General features: G+C 44.2%; 1 protein-coding gene across 5 annotated transcripts in view; it reads left to right on the top strand.

Moving 5' to 3' along the window:
• BIRC7 (baculoviral IAP repeat containing 7) overlaps positions 1–16,895 on the top strand; it is a 28,775-nt gene extending 11,880 nt beyond the window's left edge. The window contains exons 1-10 of one of the 5 annotated variants that reach the window (XM_073309154.1): positions 4,751–4,964; positions 5,050–5,133; positions 7,150–7,678; positions 11,231–11,330; positions 12,400–12,481; positions 12,586–12,631; positions 13,807–14,019; positions 15,042–15,113; positions 15,558–15,768; positions 16,492–16,895. In XM_073309154.1, coding sequence (XP_073165255.1) covers positions 7,159–7,678; positions 11,231–11,330; positions 12,400–12,481; positions 12,586–12,631; positions 13,807–14,019; positions 15,042–15,113; positions 15,558–15,760 — 1,236 coding nt within the window. In that variant the 5' untranslated portion in view covers positions 4,751–4,964; positions 5,050–5,133; positions 7,150–7,158 and the 3' untranslated portion in view covers positions 15,761–15,768; positions 16,492–16,895. Of the gene's footprint in view, positions 1–4,750; positions 4,965–5,049; positions 5,134–7,149; positions 7,679–11,230; positions 11,331–12,399; positions 12,482–12,585; positions 12,632–13,806; positions 14,020–15,041; positions 15,114–15,557; positions 15,769–16,491 lie in introns of those variants that run through there. The other 4 variants (XM_073309153.1, XM_073309156.1, XM_073309157.1 and 1 more) reach the window with 4 other exon arrangements.
• The last annotated feature ends 1,435 nt before the right edge of the window (positions 16,896–18,330 follow it).

Below are 18,330 nucleotides of genomic sequence, written 5' to 3'. Positions count from 1 at the left end.
TTGTGTATGTGTTGGCTTTGCTTATTTTTTATTATTGAAAAATCCAGTGATGAATTAAAAATAATGATTAATGATCAGACTGTGGGAAGACCTTAAGCAGGTGGAAAGCCCTGACTGGTAAGCACTGATGGGGAAAGAGAAGTGCTCTGCACATGTATTAACATGCATTGTGATGGGACGGGGAAAAAAAAAGATTCTTGGGCAGGGTGAATAGAAATCAAAGCTAGGCATTTTTTGCCCCCAGCCTGAAGAAGTGATTCTGTGGCCACTGTCTGTACATACAGTCACTTCTCAACACACCTTGTTACTATTCACTGGGTTGGAAAGCACTGTCTTTTCACAGTGGACTCTTGCATGAACGCCTTGGAATTTCCTATCAGACAGCTATACTCTTCGGTCCATCAGCGCTGGCTGGCAGGCTCCCATGGGAGCTGCAACAGACAGGCACCATCAAAGATTTTACTGATGAGGGAGAGCTGGTGTCATCAGCTCCCAAGTGCACAAGGAGCCTGGGTGTTGTTCTGCTCCAGGATGACAACCAGCTGGTCATTCAGAACTGAAGGGAGCTCAAGGACATTAATGTGGATGAGGCCAATGGGCAGGAAAGTGACAGTCATAAATTGTTGGGGGGGGGGGGGGGAAGAAAAAGCCTTCATAAAGCAGATATAACTAGCGCTCCTGCTTCTAAGACCCCAGATTTCATGACCCTAACACATTGTCCCAGCCTACTTGGGAGTTGTACTACAGGGTCTCCCCATATCTCCTTCCATCATGTCCCATCCCCAGCCACAGATCCTTACCCTTATGAGTAGAGCTGGTCAGGCCTTTTTCAGTGAGATGCTTGTCCACTGGAAAATTCTATTTGTCAAAATCAAAACTTTGTTTTGCAAAAATGTCTCAGTTTCAACAAAAATCTCATCAGGATGATTTCTCAGGAGCAGGACAGAATTTTCTGGTCAAAATGAGACAGAGACAGAATTGCCGCTAGCCCAGTGATTAGAGTGTTCGTTTGAGGTTTCAGCATTGGTTTTCATTCCACATAGGAACAAAAATGAAACCTTTTGATTCTTTTGGGTGGGGGAGAGGAAGTGGTGAGTGAGAGACCCCAGAATATCCCAGTAGTTGGGGCATTCATCTGGCATGTGAGAGACCCACCTTCAAGCCCCTGCTCTGCCTGATTCAAAGTAGGGACTCAAAGCTGTATCTCTTAGGTGCCCTACTTATTCAGCTACAGCGTCAGGGTATGTCTACACTACAATAAAACACCTGCGGCTGGCCCGGCTAAGCTGACTCAGGCTGGGGCTGTAGAGCAATCAAATTACAGTGCAGACATTTGCGCCCAGGCTTTGAGACCCCACAAAGAGGGAGGATCCCAGAGCAATTGTATAGCTCCGTGAGCCCAAATCAGCTGACCCAGATCAGTCCCAGGTGTTTTATTGCAGTGTAGACATACCCACAGTCTCTCTCTCCCTGGCACAGTGATTATTTAATTATTTTCACAACATGGAACAGCGCCAACAGGAGAGGTTGACTCTATGGCCTGATGAGAGAGAGCCTTCCCGAATCATGACTGAATCATCAAGTGAACATGCACAAAAGTTTTAAAAAAAAAAGGAGGAAATTGCATGCCTTTTCCTCCATATTAGGGCAATTGTGGTTTAGTTTTAATTATTACTATTAATACTTTTTAGACTACTGATAAATGCACTGCAACTTACTTTGTAAAAGTAGCGACTAAATCTTGATTGAAATGTGGGATGCGACTGTCATGTTTGGGATAAGGAAATCATTGGGTGTTTACATTACTAAGACAAAATTAAGGAGGTTCTATTATAGCAAGCATTTGCATTAAAAGCTGCCTCATCTTATGGCCCTTACATTCCCACTCTCTGTTCCTTTGAAGCCTTCTACAGCTTCCTCCTTTTTAACAGGCCTGATCATTAAAGCAGAGGCCTAAAAATCAGGAGACCTGGGCCTATGCTTGACTCCATCCAAACTGCGGCATGAGTTTGGGTTAAGTTACTTAACTTTACTATGGTGCCACTTCCGCATCTGAAAAACAGAGATAATAATACTTACCAACTCTCCCCCGGCACTTTAAGATCCTTGACTGAAAGATGCTTCATAAAAGCAAACCATTATTAATCATTATTATTATTTATTAACAGGCAGCTTGCTATAACTCACCAACAGCTCCCCAAAATATCTCTTGTAACTGGGAATTTGTGCGAGTGGCTTTTTCAGGTGTCTTAGGTTTTTAATGTATGTTCTGCAAAATCCATATATACTTGTAAGGGATTGGACCAGAGGAGCAGAAGCTAGTGGGTTGTGTGTGTACTCAGGAAGGATTTAAAAAAAAACAACCACATCCATCCACAACAGGATTCTCAGAACAGTACTGTAAATAAGCACTGCCCTCTACTGTTTGTAGCATGTCTTAGGTTTCACCTTCAAGATTTTAATTAGAGCACATTTTAAAAAATGAAGACAAAGTTCCCACCTCAGATGGTTATGCTGACATTTTAATTTTAAAAACATACAATTGTTTTATAGTCTTGTTTGGAGAGGGGGATTTTGGTTAATTAGGGGCAGTGCATGATCCAACAGGTTTCTTCTTTAAAATGAGTGGTAGCACATTCTGTTTTCTCAAATGGAAAATGTGGCAGGGGAGATACAAGTTTTCAAGCCCCTGTGCTGTTCAAGACCCACCTTAAAATCATTCCCTGACCACAGGACAAAGAAAGATAGAGCAAGTGTTCAAACTTCAGGGATGCTGTGGAAGCTAAAGATCATTCTCTTCTGCAACAACATAGCTGAAGTAAACAATTCAAACCTCTTTGAGCAAGTCCTCCTCCCTTTATGGCTCCCATCATGTGTTTATATTCCAATACATTTTGTTGAAAATGAGAAGGCGGCACAAAACAGATGAGGATGCTTCAGAAAAGTGAAAAATATGTGACGATACCAACAGATATTAAAAGAAAGAGAAACTATTAGTTTCAAAATCGTGGCAATCCAAAGAAGGAGTAGCAGCATTACAAAGTGAACTGCCTGTGTATGAAGCTACACAATTACACGGCCGCCAAGGTTTAACGTTCCAAAATCTCTCATGCTGACCCAGTAGGTAGCAGTCCAGAATCTCCAGACAAAACAGTTTTGAAATATAAGTTCTACCCCAATCACTGAAGTATGCGAGCCACTCACAGATATTAATGGGCCTGTCTCTTAGTTACATTACAACTTTTGCACCACTCTGGCAGTGTCAACTGCCCCTAAAATGAATGTAAATGTAATTTCCATCCACTTTAGGGCCCCAGAGCAGTCCACAGGGGGCTTAGCGTAAACTATAATTATGTCCCAATGAATTTATCCTCACAACACCCCCTATGATGCAGGAAAATGTTATTATTCCCATTTTACAGATGGAGGCACAGAGTGGTTATGGCCTGGATCTTGCAAATCCTTACCTAACTTTACACACATAAGTAGTCTCATCGAAGCAGGTGCTTTAGTGTTTGCAGGATCAGGGCCATAATCAAGGTGTAGGTACAGCTTCCAGCACAATGTGGCCCAAATCAGGATGGGGACCCTGGGGTGCTACCACAATATAAATATTCAGCGCTGCTAATCAATTTGTATCATTATTTGGGTAATTTGTGCTTCTCTAAATTTTTCAATAGCTTTTTGAATTTTTATACAGAAATATACGGTACTGGGATCTAGAGCTGCAGCAGGTCTGCTAGCTCCTAATTGGTCTCCAGGGTGCTGCAGGGGCTAAGAGTGAATCTCCAAGAAATCCTCCAGCACACAACGTTAAGCATCCCTCACTACATCCCTCTCTGCAGAGAAACTCCAAGCCTTCTGTTCAGCCACCACTTTGAGTGGGGGATTTCAGAGAGGGGCGGGGAAGAGGGGAGAAAGGAGGGATTATTCCACTGGATGTAAATAGGGAGTCTCCCAAAGAGCAACACAGGGGATGAGGTCTGCTCTGGCTACCTGAACAGTTACTTACTGAAAGACTAGTAGGAAACATAGCTGAACGTTCACATGGGCCCTTTACCTCACAGGGAAAGTGAAGGGAGATGAAAGGTAGACCAGCCAATCAGGGGAAAGCAGCAATAGGCGCTTTCCCAGCAGGTGAAATCACTCAAGTCTTGCAAGGTGTACCACACCCTCCAGATGGGCAGCTGCAATGATCTAGAAAAAAGAGAAACAGAGCTGACCTGTCTCAGTCACAGCACAAGGCAATGGTCCCTGGAAGCTATAAATAGGGTTGGGGAGACAAACTAGCTTCTCTAGGAAGGTCTTGGATGTTAGAAGTGCTCCATAGGATGCGGATTAGGGCCTGGTCAGTTATGCTCTTGTTTGGTCAATATTCTGCTGAGTAGAATTGGAGGGAGGCATTTGGATTCTGGCTAGATTACCCCCTTTGAAATGGGACTGTTAATGAATGGGTGTCTAGCCTTAGCTTTTAATGGTCTAGTGTTGAGTAAGTACTTGAGGAAGATGATGTAGGGGGCTTAGTCTATGTTTCTGATGCCCCAGGAAGGTGTGTATGGGGTGGTAGAAACATTGGTTTTCACTTCTGTGACTTCTTGCAATCTCAGTCTGGTCTTGGGGAATTCAGCTGCTATGAAGGCTCCTGTCTAAAGGGTCCCTGGCAGGACCAATACATTATTTCAACATAGGCAAAAAAATGGGGGCTCCTTTGGGGGAGGGATGGAGGAAGGCAAGGGGTGGGTGGCTATGATTTATGACCAGGTAGGCATGAACTGGATGTTATCTCTTACTCGTCCTAGTTTAAAACCAACTCAACCCCACCTTCCCCCAAGAAAACCACTCCAGCATACTAACTGCCTGCTACTTCCCCAGAAGTCTAGCTCTACTATTGAGTCTTGGATGAGGTAACCCACCTCTTTTTTCCCCTGCCCCAACTGGGTAAACTTGTTCCAGTGTATGGTTAGGTAAGTGACAATCACTGGTGATGGCTCCCTGCAGAGAATAATGCCTGCTACAGTTTGACATTAACTATGACTTTTGCTTTGACAGAGCCCAGGACTGAAATAGTGCTGGAGTTGTAGAGCTGCCCCACACAAGAAAGAAGCTCTGCAGCTCTTCTGAGAGTGAAATCTGGTATGTAGGTTAAAGCTGCCTCCAGGTACCTTTAACTTTGCTGCTCTGCAAATCCCCTAAGTCTCACTGACTCTAGCAGTTTTATATGGATTTCTTTTACACCAGTGACCCTGTTCTCAAGCAATTGCTTCAGTGTGTTAAGCACAAACACACTTTGTTTTTAGCATGGGCATTCAGGGCCTTCTTCTCCACCACTTTGGTTTGTCCAGCGATGGCTATGGAAGGAAATTCTAGCCGTCCTGCTAATAATGTTTTGGGTTTTTTTTCTGCCTCTGTGGGAGAGAGGTGCAGGTGAGCAGGCTCCATTGAGCAGCTGGGGCTGTCTGTCAGTGAGTGCCCATGAAATACTGGTCTCAGTAATGGTGATTTCAGTCTGTCACTCATGGGACATGTATCTCACAGGCAATGCCAGAGCAAGCTTCTCCACACAAACCCACCAATGTACTGCAACTCTCTTCTGGAGGGATTTTTACTAGGTAGCTAGGACTCCATGTCACCTCTGTCACTGACCTCTCTGTGAACAAGGTACTAATAGTAAAGAATGGGCCTACAATGTGCTAGGCTCTGTACAGTTTCCCTCAGGCTTCCAAAAGCACCCAAAGGCTAAGGGAAAGGGGTATACCATGCAGTAAAGTGGGCAAGGTAACGATTGGCCGCATCTTGATAGTAAATGTCTTTAGAATGCTATGACTCTCTTGTTAAATAATATCTCTCTTTATTTTAGCTTGTTAAGATATGGGTGCCTGTGCACTGTATTGAGAACAGTCCGCTTATACCATAAAAGTCCATTAATCGCCAACAGATGGTCAATACTGACTTGACCCGAACTGAGCTAGTGACCTAGACTTGGCCTGGGTTTTCTTAGGTGCATTTATATTAAAAGAGGCTCTATCAATGACTGCTGTTTGCCAAGTATATGGAGTCTCCTACTCCTGAGTAATTCATTTTCCTTTAGTGGAATCACTCCTGATTCTCACCTGTGTGAGTGAGAGAAGATTGAGGCCCAGAGCCTCTTTGCATCTACTTTTGCTGGCAACACAGAAGTGGTGGTAGCCTTGCAGAATGGCTCACAGATGTCAGGGGAGGAGGGGGGAGTTTGAGTTTGAGTTTCAGTTTGAGGAGCGGGGAGGCTTGGATAATCAAGTAATATTTTCTTTAATTTCAGCCGTCCTTTTGATATAGGACTAGTGAAGGCAGCAAACCACTACCACCATTAACTGTGACTTAAGGAAACCAATAGGAACATGGGCCTCAATGTTTTTGGGCTCCTTCTGTAGTGATTCTGCTGCAGTGGTGAGGTGTACTGTGAAATAGGATGGGTAGGAGTGATCAGTCACAAGCTGCTGATTCCGCTCCAGGCCACAGGCTGCTATGCTAAATGTATACACAGCATGCAAAAAGAAGCCCGCTAATTGAATATGCGACCTGTGTAACTGGAGGCTGGTTTGGTTATAAAAGGGATAACATGAGGAAACGTTTGCTTGGGTCTTGGCTACTCTGTGTAGGCTTCTGGCTTGTTGAAGATTGTGTCTCTAGAAAAGCACACCAAGGAATTACATCCTTTTTATACTTTTGTTAAAGGCTAGAGAGGTGACTGAGTGTTCGCTGTTCAGGTCAGAGACTGAAAGCTGGGGTGACTTTATCCAAGTGCATTGAATAGGCCTGGCCTTGTTTTTGCTTTTCCTGCAAACTACTTCAGCTTCCCTGTGACTTGAGAGACTGGAAGGGGGAAACTGCTGGTCTCTTCCCTCCAGACATTAGTGGGGATCGAGGGAAAGGGGCCAGGAAAAAGCAGCATCAGGGCATAGACCATCTGGAGCTCTGGTTTGGCTGCAATTCAGGAACATGCTTGGCTTTGTTGAGACCACGAGCTTTCTAGAACATGTAGCAGGATGAACTGTGGGGATTGTGAATGCAGACCAGCAGTCTGAGTGTTGCCTGACATCAGGAATACAGCTGGTCACTGAGGAATTGTCTTATATATATATATATAAATTTTTTTTTTCCCCCTCTTAGTGCTGGGACATGGAGGACAGCTTTCCCCCAGAGGAGATCAGGTCTGGGCCAAGGCACTTTCAGCTGTCTAAGACCAGCATGCGGAGCGAGGAGAAGAGACTGAGGACTTTCCGGCAGTGGCCAGAGAGCTCACCTGTCTCTGCCACAGACCTGGCTAAGGCTGGCTTTTTCTTCCTGGGTCCTGGTGACCGAGTGCAGTGCTTCTGCTGTGGTGGTATCTTGAGGAGCTGGGAGGCTGAGGATCAACCCATGCGAGAGCACCAAAAATTTTTTCCTACCTGTAAATTCATCTGTGGTGAAGATGTTGGCAACCAGCGGATGCTCCCCTTTCTGGAGATCTTAGACTATGTGGATGGGCAGATCCTCAGCCTCCTACAGAGGATGGATGTGGAAGAGACGGCCTTACCCAGTCAACCAGAATACCCGGAGATGGAAACCGAGGCGATGCGACTAGCCACTTTCCAGAGCTGGCCACCATACACAGAGCTGTATCCTGAGCAATTGGCCAGAGCAGGGTTCTTCTATACAGGTAGGCTTGGCAGGATGAGAGCTTTATCGGTAAATGTCGATACACGTAAATTCCACTGCACATGCAGAAATTGATAAATATTTCCATTGATGATAATTTACCAAGAGGCAAATAGTTGCTTGAGACTTATTAGTGTGATTTTTAAGGCTGTTTTACTCTGTATTTTGACCTGTGAAGTTGACAACTTGCATTTTAACAGTTATGAAGCTTTAACGGTTTTGAATCTCAACATCTATTGTATTTAAATAATTCTGACCCTGACACGCGCCACATGATATCCCTCTCGGTGAAAAATTAAATCAGCAGTTTTCAACTTTCTGAGCTGAGCCCCTCATTTGAGTTAAAATGTTTGGTTGGGCCCCCCTGAACCCAGGCAAAAATAGCACAATACCTGCCTTCCCCCCACTCTGGTTTACCGGGTGGGGGAAGGTGTGTGTAATGGTGTCTGGGGGTGGAGCCAGTGCTGGGTATGGAGGCTGCTGGGAGCAGAAATTGGCACGGCTGCTCTGCATGTTGACACTGATCCACAGGCTAGGTGGCCCGCTGAGGTGAGTCAGGGGCTGGAAGTGGTGCACCCTCCCTGAGCCCTGCCATGCAGGGCTGGCGTCACTGCTAGTCTTCCCCCCCCCTTGTGCCCTCCTAGGAGGGCACACCCCACAGTTTGAAAACCTCTGATTTAAATTAACAACAATTAAAGCTTATAAATAAGCATATTAGCCATCAAAATTATTTAATTCTGCCAAGGCTATATACAGGTACATACAGTAGGGAAAGCCTCCCTCTGTGTGCAACTGTAGAGCTGTATGGTGTTTCCTGTTAGACAAGCTCTATTTAGGGCAGTTTTTTTATACTGCACCCATATACTGTGGCTGGCACCAACCCCCGCTGCTTACATACCACACCATGAAGCCCTCTCCAGTAGAGCCTCAACTTGACTCTCCTCTTCTAGGTGTGAGGGGCCACAGAGTTCTCCTTAACTGGACCATCCTGAACAGCAGAGAGATGGGATTCAAACACAGCTTAGCCCCTGCACAACATTCTCACAGTACTGGGACAGAGTTAAGGTCTATACTGCAAATGCAGCCACCGTGGGGAACCGAGTTAGAGCACACCCCTTTCTTACTAGACCTGTAAGGTTCAAACTCCATCGTTAGGTAATTTGGCTTTGGGGCTTTCCAGTTGCATTTACACTTTATTTTTATTGTAGCAGCCTCAGTTGGGATTAGGAGTCTCCTTCTTCTTCATAATGTGGTTCTGTGTAGGAGCCCTGGGTGTATTGTATTGTAGGAGCCCTGGGTGTACTTGTATTGCATGGACCCAGGACCCATTGTGCTGGGTGCAGTGTAAACATAGATCAAAAAGACTTTCTTCTCCACTGTTGGGTCAGATTTGGGACAAACCTGTGATGGGAAGTCTCTGCTCTGAGGAGCTTATTTTAAGTTTTAAGAGCAGGAGCAACAAGGGATGTGACAGACAAATGAGGATAATGGCAACAGTCGGCAAGTCTGCAGTCATGTAATGTGCCCCATTTGTACCACACTCCTTAGTATAGCACTTGGCTAAATGTAAAGTCTAACATGAGTTATGACATTCAAACAGTTCAAGTGGAAGCGGAGTAGAATGTTATATGGAGGGGACAGCGTGGAGTTATTTTATATTTATTCCTTAAAAAGAGAGACCGTCACCTGTCTGTAGATGTCCCCTTTTCAGAAGCTGTTTTGGGCTCTGTGGATCCCAGCTAATTTCAAAGTCTCTCTTAGGCTCTGTCTAGCTTGCTAACTGCCTGTAATTCTGGGACATGAACAGAAATTTAATGAGTTTGGGGCTGTTCATCTGAAGAATCACTTTGAAAACGTCTAAATTTTTAACTCTAGGTAATGCTAAAATTTTAAATCTTTATTGTCTTTGAATGCTATTCCTGTCTTGGTCTGAAAACTCCCATGCACAGGGCATCACCAATGTAAGGACTCGGACTTTTCTGGCAGAAGTGTTTGTGCGGCGGGAGCTCAATCTGTTCATAACATTCACAAACTGTAGCCGCGCATGCCTACGGAGACAGTGTCAAACTGTCACAGAACAAACCAAGGAATTTTAATCTAATCTCGCTACACATGCAAGCACTGCATTTTCACCTCTGTGCTTCCCACAACCTGTATTTAACCTATAGTTCTGTCAGGGTTGATCCAGTGAGCTGCTGTTCTGATTTATAGCACTGATAAAATCCCTCTGTAGAACTAAAATTCTTAATGTAGCACTAGACACGTTCTTCCCTTCTCTAGTCTAACTACATGTGCAAAATTTCTGGCTTGCTATATATTAATTACACATGAATACTAACATAGCCTAAATGACTCTCCTTGAATTCCTTGAAGGCTTTGCAGTGTACTTCACAATAAATGGTGTGAGGAGGTACCTCTTGTTACTAGTCCTGAACTGAGCAACCAGATGTGAAATCTCCACTGTGTACTAGCTCATAGCTTTTTCTGGAATTATAGTTATGTAGGCTTTAGAGCCAAACACTACTGACAAAAGAACAACCAGCTCAGGAAAACAGAATACACCAGAAGGCAGAGGTTGTAGTTGGAACCCTTTGTCAGATTTGTTTTGAAATTTATTTTCTACCTGCAGACCAGCTGTTTGAAAACATAATACTGAGACTTACTGATAATGGGGATCCATTGGGAAACAATCCAACAACATGGCAAACCCAGAGGTCACTTGACTGGCAGTGCTCTGGAATAGCCCAGTCTGTCTGATCCACATAGTTCCCTTGTTTTAGAGCATTCAAGGATGTCTGAATGCCCAGTGATTTGGAACAGCTGTACTGAAACTCTTTAAAGAGTCCAGCTTATGACTGGAAGGCCTATCCACTCCCAGAAATTCTCTTTAGTGGGACCCAGGTATAACTTGCTGAGTGGGAAGGTGTAACTTTATATATAGCTTTATTCAAAATCCTGCCCTGTAGCGGGCATGCTGATATTGTTAAACCCAATGAATCTCTTGCCCAGTTTCCTCCCTGGGCTGGATGGCTTGGGATCTTTATAATGAGGACCCCTATTACTAGGGGGAGTGGTGTAAACCAATTTCATGGACCCCCCTAGTTGGCGATCTTCATGGGGGGAGCAGTTTGCTGGCTGAAGAAACAGGAGGGGGCGGCTGTGTGCAGTGGGAGTGGACATATAAAATACACTTGGGATACATGAGTCCACAAAGGGGAAGTACAGAGAATCCATGAAGCTTCCATCCAAAATGTTCATTGACCCAACACTGGAATCCTAATAATTGATTGGTGCAACTTAGGCAAGCCAGCTAGAACTCAAATTTTGAACCAGTGCTCTAACTTGACTCTGTCTCTGAACAGGGGCAAGCTGCAGAAGTAGTGAGCCAGAGTCATGGGACAGTTGTGATGTGTGGTCTGAGCCTGTTATGGTAACAATTAAACATATTGTAACTCTTCCAGCTCTCCTGGTAGCAACATCAAATTGCCCGTGGGTTAGTGTAACTATCTGCTCATGTACCTGACATCAGCTCTTCTCTTAATACTGCTTTCAGGTCAAGGTGACACTGTGAGGTGTTTTTACTGTGATGGCAGCTTGAGGAACTGGGAGCTTGGAGATGACCCCTGGAGGGAACATGCCAAATGGTTTCCAAGGTAATTCATGGTATACTAATGCTTGTTGGGGTTTGAACTACAAATCATTAGTCAGTTTTATACTGAATGGACCTTGCTCCACAGTCAAACCTCATGCCCCAGGTGAGATTTAACTAGATCATTAGTATATAGAGCTGTCAATCTCTGTTATCCATTCAAATCCAGCCAGGTCAATTATGAACAAATAGTGCTACCAGCTAATAAGCCGACATGAAATGAAGCCGGTGGCTTTTGTCCTATTTGCACTATTAAAAACGTATCCTGGAACAGCTTGTGGTCAAAGCAGGAACTTAACTGAGTGTCAGTCTCTTGGTAGTTCCTGAGAACTACCCTGGAAGCTCCCATCCTAACTGGCTGTATTGTTTCTGTTGCAGTCTTTTCTGTCCCTCATTCAGGGGTCATGATGATCGCTGTACACTTCTATCATTGTAGCTCCTAAAGGCCACGACGAAGTGGAGAGCCATTGGGTTAGGCATTGTACAAATCTACACTACATGAGTCTGCAAATCTAACGCTTTTTCAATCAAAACCACACACTGGAACTTAGCCTGAGCTGCAGAGTTCAGACCTCTACTTCTATAGAGTTTATGGACTGTGATCTGTGGGTCAATCTCTATTATCACTGCTTCATGGTAACTTTAATACTGCCTTTGTCTCTTCCTGGCATCAGAGCAGCCCTTGTATTGGCCTTTACGTGTAAATGGCAGGATGACGTACACCTAGTCCTGGTGTGGTGGCTCTTACAGGTGAGGCCACAGAGCCATTTTCCCCATGATCCAGTCTGGCTGAAAGGCTCCATTGCAAAAGCCAATCACACAGGCCTGAAAATGAAGTCTGACCTATTCTGGGGAGATCAGGAGCCTTAAACCACCATTCTTCCTGCTTGAACAGGAAGATATTTTTACAGCAGGGAGGGCCTGTCCACTGTGGCAAGGATGACATTTGTGCTTTGTACGTTGAGATATTGCTATATACTCCCTGTTTCATTAAGAAGCTTAGTACCACCCTCATGATGAATTTCAGACAAGGTCTGCTGTCCTTCACTGGGTATTTGCCTTTTTCTCCACAGGTGTGAGTTTTTGCTGCAGTCAAGGGGCAGAGACTTTGTTAGCAGCGTTCAGGACTCTGACTTCAACACTCCGGTAGCTCCAGTGAGTTTTAAATGGGGTTGTAGGGGGTTTTTTGTGCCGTGGAGGGGAAAACGTTTGAGGAGACACTTCCCTTCTGTGACTGTTTTGTCTTGTGGTGTTTTCAGGGAGGCTTCTGGCAACAGGCTGAACAAGATCCCCCTGCACCCCAAGGTTTGTGTGGAAAAGCATATTGTCTTCTCTTTTTGATGAAAGAGCTGCAGATCTATTACTCTGGCTTCTGCATATTCTAGAGTTTGCAGGCGGAATCTCTTTCTGAGAGGCTTGCATTTTTGTGTGAAATGGCTTCCAGAATTATTACTAAGAAACTTCCTCTGGGATCTGAAACCAAGGTGACCTCTGCTGTTGAAAGTGCCTGCCCAAAGCTTGCTTCCCCCCCCAACAATGTAGATTCAGGTTGGTGAAAACATGTAGCAAACTTGTGTTGAAATTACCAGATGAAACTTTTCATTTAATAGTGTCAAAAAGACCTTTTTTTTTATTCAAATGGCTTTCCAATTATTTAAACTGATTACCTTTCATTTCCTACAAAATGTTTCCTCTCACCCCAAATTATTTTTATTTAAACTTTTTCAGAATGTCCAGTGAACTAAAATCAGTTAAGTCTAGTTTCTTGAGCGACTGATTCGTGCGGACCAAAGACTTGTGGTTAGCATTCAGACTCTTGGGTACTCACTGCAATTCCTGTAGGCTCCTCCATGGCTAGTGATGATATTGCCTGTGTCCTCAGAACCCACAATCAAGGGAGGGGGAGGAACCACTTTTTGTTCCTTACCACTACCAGTTGGTATATGTTGTGAAGCATGCAGGTTAATATCCCTTCTATGCTTTGCTTTAAATTCTGTTTAATGGAACTTTGCGTGAAAGTTCTGCCTCTGAGCACCTCAGATGCTTAGGGTAAAATCCTCACTTCACTGAAGTTAATTGCAGTTCTCCCATTGACTTCAGCAGGGCCAGGATTTCACCCTTTATTCCAGGGCCATTTGAGTCCCTGCAGTACTAGATGGGAAAAGGAGTGAGGTACTAGATTGTAGCATTCTAATGGCCATAGACCAATATTTGTTTTAAATCTATTACTATGATGGAATATGGCATGACCTACGGTATTCATTTAAATTTCATAAATGGCCTCGTGAAATGTGGAACTACATCTTGCCTATCTAACTCTCTAATACACAATTGGCTGTTGGATAGTTAGAATATTCTACACCAAGAAAGAGAACTCAGTTAGAGTCCCTAGCCATATCCTGCGACATATGGAGTTGGCTACTTTGTAGCCTGTTAAGCTCCCCCTCTTTTGTAAAGTGTCTCCTCCCTGTGCTTTACAGATTCTGAGGGGAATCGGGAATTGTCATCTCCTCCTGTGGATCAGTCTTCCATAGTGCAGGATGTCCTGCAGATGGGCTTTGACCACAGCTTGGTGATGAGCTTGGTGCAGAGTAGACACCTGCTGACTGGCACCTGCTACTTATCTGTGTCCGAACTGGTCTTGGATCTGCTTCAGGTAGATGGGGAAGAAAGCAGCAGTGCAGAAGAAAGAGGTATGACAGTTCAGCCTCTTAAACCTCACTGATCAATCTAATCGCATCCCACCACCTCCTCTGACGGTCACTGAAGTTTTTGCATTTCAGTGAAGCTATCTCTTGGGTCTACACTGTTTCTTCCTAGACTAGAATGAAATGTAATCATGCTTCCCTTAGCTTCATAGCCCTGTGGTACTGAGAAAAACGGTTCAGTTGTAGAGGGGCCTGCAGAGTCTACAGTTGTCGGAACATCTGTTACATTAGCGGTCTCCCAGCAACCTGGCGTATAGCTGCTTTTCAATAATTCTCTCGTACCAGAGCTTTTAAAGCAAGATGTAATACATCATGACTTAGGTGTACACCCAGTGCTGACATTGCAGCAAGTCCAGAAATGGATTCCCTTTGGGCCTGCTATTTAAACTGGATGATTCAAGAGGACCATTCCATCTCTGTCTGATTCGAGGAGCAGTTGACTGTAAAGGGTTGGGAGGGGGGCGAAATAATGTGCTAATAACGTGACTTTTTTATGGCTTAAACTATGAGGACACAGGCAATTGTTAAAGGAAGACTTCTAGGGTTAGTACCCCCACCCTATAACTGCAGTCCTACATAGAAAAGGACAAATGCTGCTCTACATCCCTCCTTTCTGTCTCTAATATGCTACAACGCTGGCTGCAATCTTTCTGACCAAAAATAGCCCTTTTTTATAAAATGGAAATTTTTCTGTTTAGAAAAAGCCCAAAATCAGAATTTTGTGTGCACTTGTTTTGGGGGATGGGACTCATGTGAGTTGGATTATCTAATTTATGGTTCATCAACAAGTCTTGGTGTTGCTATGAGAATCCGAGAACCCAGCTTTGCTGTCCGATTCCAGGCTGAGCATGCAGGGTTAGCAGCCTCCTAAAGAGAACCATTTTCATTTAGCAACACTGCACACTTGAACTGAAATTCCAGCAAGGACCCTACTTTGTTTTTTTTAAAGTCCTTTTTAGCATGGGAGGATTAATGCCATCTTCCTTCATTCCTTCGGATTTCTACAGAGCATGCGGAGAGGGAGACTGGTGTGCCAGGACAAAGACGAGACACACAGGCCGAGTGCTCAAAAGAATCAGGTGAGGTAACAAAATCTGCCTGGGCTGGACCACAACAGTCTCTACAGCAGGAAATACTAAGGCTCGTTACCTCCCATGTAAGAGTTAAACTGCAAAACAGTTTCCTCTTATTATTCAGAATGTGGTAGCACCTCCAGACCCCATTCAGGGAATAGGGCCTATTGTGTTAGGCAAGATTAAAACACCCAAAAGAGTGCTTACCGTGGATTACCCATACATCACCGTTCACTAATTTTATCCTCTCTTGCCCACTGTTCAAATCTCAAACCCACCATGTGGCCAGACCTCTGAGGGGCCCAGGACTGGAATAGCAGGGGTTTGTCCTGCCATTGTCATGGATCTTAAACAAAACGAGGAGGGAAAACTAAGGTTCTTGAACTATGGAATGGAAAGATCCTTTCAAAAAAATTCAGATAACACTGCTCTGTGTCTCTCTCTCTTCAGCAGAACTTCCACTGAGTACAGAGGAGCAGTTGCGACGGTTGCAGGAGGAGAGGATGTGCAAAGTGTGCATGGACAAAGATGTGTCCGTTGTCTTTGTTCCTTGTGGCCACTTGGTGGTGTGTGTGGAGTGTGCCCCCAGCCTGAGACGGTGCCCCATCTGCAGAGCGGTCATCCGGGGAAGTGTGAGGACTTTCATGTCCTGAACCATGAGGTGAGTAAGTGGGAACATGGGGGAGGACGGGCACTGGGTGGGTTTTATAGATGCATTTTGTTCAAATGCCTTGTGTATAGTTCAGCTGGATTGCAAAGGTCTTGCTTGTGCTTTGTAAAAGCAATGTAGTTGGTCTGAATTTAGACATCTACTTTGTGCCCCAGCTAACAACCACACTTCCTTCAAGACTTGCCACTGAGCTGTAGCCCTCTGATCTTGCAGGAGAACCTGAGCTTCAAAAGGGGATGGAGGAGAGTGTCTGTCTGTCTCTTCTGTCTCCTCTAAACTTGGAAGGCTTTTATTTTTTGGAAAGGGGAAATTCTCCTGCTTCATCGCTGTTAACAAGGATGGGAATCCCTGCTTTGTGAAAAGAGTACTGGATTCCCTCAACAATCTGAGGCCTTGCATTTTTTCCACTGAGTAGCTGTGTTTGGGGATTGGAAAGCTGGCTATAAACACTATTCTGGCATAAATCCTACAAAGCTACAAAGAATCTAATCTTTGTTCAGAACTTGATTTGTCATATAACTTGTCTCAGATGTATCTAGTAGCAGTGATGCTATAAATAAGCTCAGGGCTCCACTGAAGAAGCACCGTTCTATTCAGAACATGTCTTCATCAACTGCACAGAGAAAGGGGAAGGATTAGAGAAGTTAAATTGTGTAAATGAGGAGTTCCTCACAGAACTTGAATTCTGTGGAAAAACTCCTTCTGTCTTTGCAGAATCTCCAGTCTCTGACCTCCACTGAGGGCAGCCCCTTTTCCAACGCAGAAGGTGCTGCACGAGGATATCTCACTAGAAATGATGTCACTAGCAGTCTGGGTTACTGAACAACCTCCGAGAAGTGTCATGCAGAGCTTCTTCCATGCCTGTCAGGAAACATCCTTTTGCTGGAAGATGACCATGGAAAAGTTCATTCCTAAATTTTTCCATTTACAGGATGAGTGGTAACTTCTTTTAGTTTAAAATCTGATGATTCTTGTCTGGAATTGTGATTTTATTTTTTAAGATATTGTTAGATCTTGGAGCAGATAAAGGAAAGTTTGCCTGCAGAGTAATTTATTCATGGGTTTGAAAAAATGATTTGCTAAGTCTGTAGATTTATACTTCACATTTTGGAATAAAAGCATCTTCTGTTACCTTTTTTGATCTCTCATGTAGTCTGGCCTATAAAATGCTTTAGTACAACATTCCATCAAGGCTGGGATCTGAGGGCTTGCCTGCTGCATCAGATTGTAGGGTTACTTAGTCTGCTAGACCATATCCTCCAATACCAGATTGTTGTGGGGGAATGGAGTGGTGTCCCTAGCTACCTTTCAGAGTAGCTCCCAAAACAGAGCTCTTCCCCTGTCTGGGGCATTAACCAGCCTCCAGCAAAACATCCTGTCTCTTCTAAGGTGTAAGCAGGACCACACTACTTTGTATCACTGAAGTCAAGCCTTTCTCTTCCTTTTATGTATATCGGCTGAGACTGAGGATCAACTGCATCTTCTCCCCAGTCACTGAAAGCCTGTCTGGTTCCATGCTCCTACACACCTAACAGGACTAGGTGACCCCAGTTAAGCTGTCTGGAGCCTTCCCAGAGCCCAGATGGAGGACATGCTCCATCACGCTCCTCCTGCAGAGGAAGGGGATATTATTCCACATAGTGCTATGTAGAGGCAAGAGGAATTGATATTTGAATAGCTAAAACCTTTCCCTGGAAGCTAATCAGTGGAGATGGGTGGAGTGTTTATAGATTTCTGCACTACCATAGAACAGAAGTGAACTTTTTGTACTTACAAGGTTGTTTGCATCCATTACAAACCCATAATGGCTCTAATACTCATTCATAATTAATCTGGGGGTTGTTCCTAGTTTTAATAGTTGTATTAATCTGAAAAGGAATATTTAAACCTCAAAACAGACTTAAAAGGCTGTTCAAGAGTAAGAACCAGCTTCAATTCAGAACTTGGCTCACTTTATTGTATTAGCAGGAGGATCACAGTGGTTTTAATGATGGGTATAATCAGGATACAAACTGAGATCCTGAAAGAAATCTTACTTGTAAAGTTAATCCAGTGTGGGCCATTTCTTTCAGCTGTGAAAAGCTACTACCTGGATTCATGCATTGTTCACACTGGTGTATGTCCCTTTACAACACCATGCAAGACATGTAATTTTAGTCTGTTAAATTATGCTTTTAGCCAGCAGAGGGCACCATTAACCTGACTATAACAGGGACCATAGGCTTGAAACCTTCAACTGCTCTTCATTCCTATAACACACCAGACATCAATGAAATATAGTTTCTTGGGTTAGCAAGACAGAGTATTGCATGGGCATACAATGATTCGAATTAGTGCACCCGAAACTGGAAGTGATTTTCTGCTAATGATAGAAATCGATGGAAGAAAAAGGAGGTTATAAGGTGTAAAATTAAGTCCCTAGTAGCTTGTCCTGACCTATCTCCGGAGCATCTGCCCCATTTCAGCTCCCTTTGTTCATGGAACCTGATCTTGCACTGAGTGGGATGAGGAAGGTCCTCCAGGCCATCCTTAATTCCAGGGCCACTATTGCCA

This window comes from Lepidochelys kempii, chromosome 13, assembly GCF_965140265.1.
Source record: "Lepidochelys kempii isolate rLepKem1 chromosome 13, rLepKem1.hap2, whole genome shotgun sequence".
Lineage (NCBI taxonomy): Eukaryota > Metazoa > Chordata > Testudines > Cheloniidae > Lepidochelys > Lepidochelys kempii.
The sequence above is the reverse complement of the archived record's forward strand: the minus strand, read 5'-3'. Positions and strand labels throughout refer to the sequence as shown.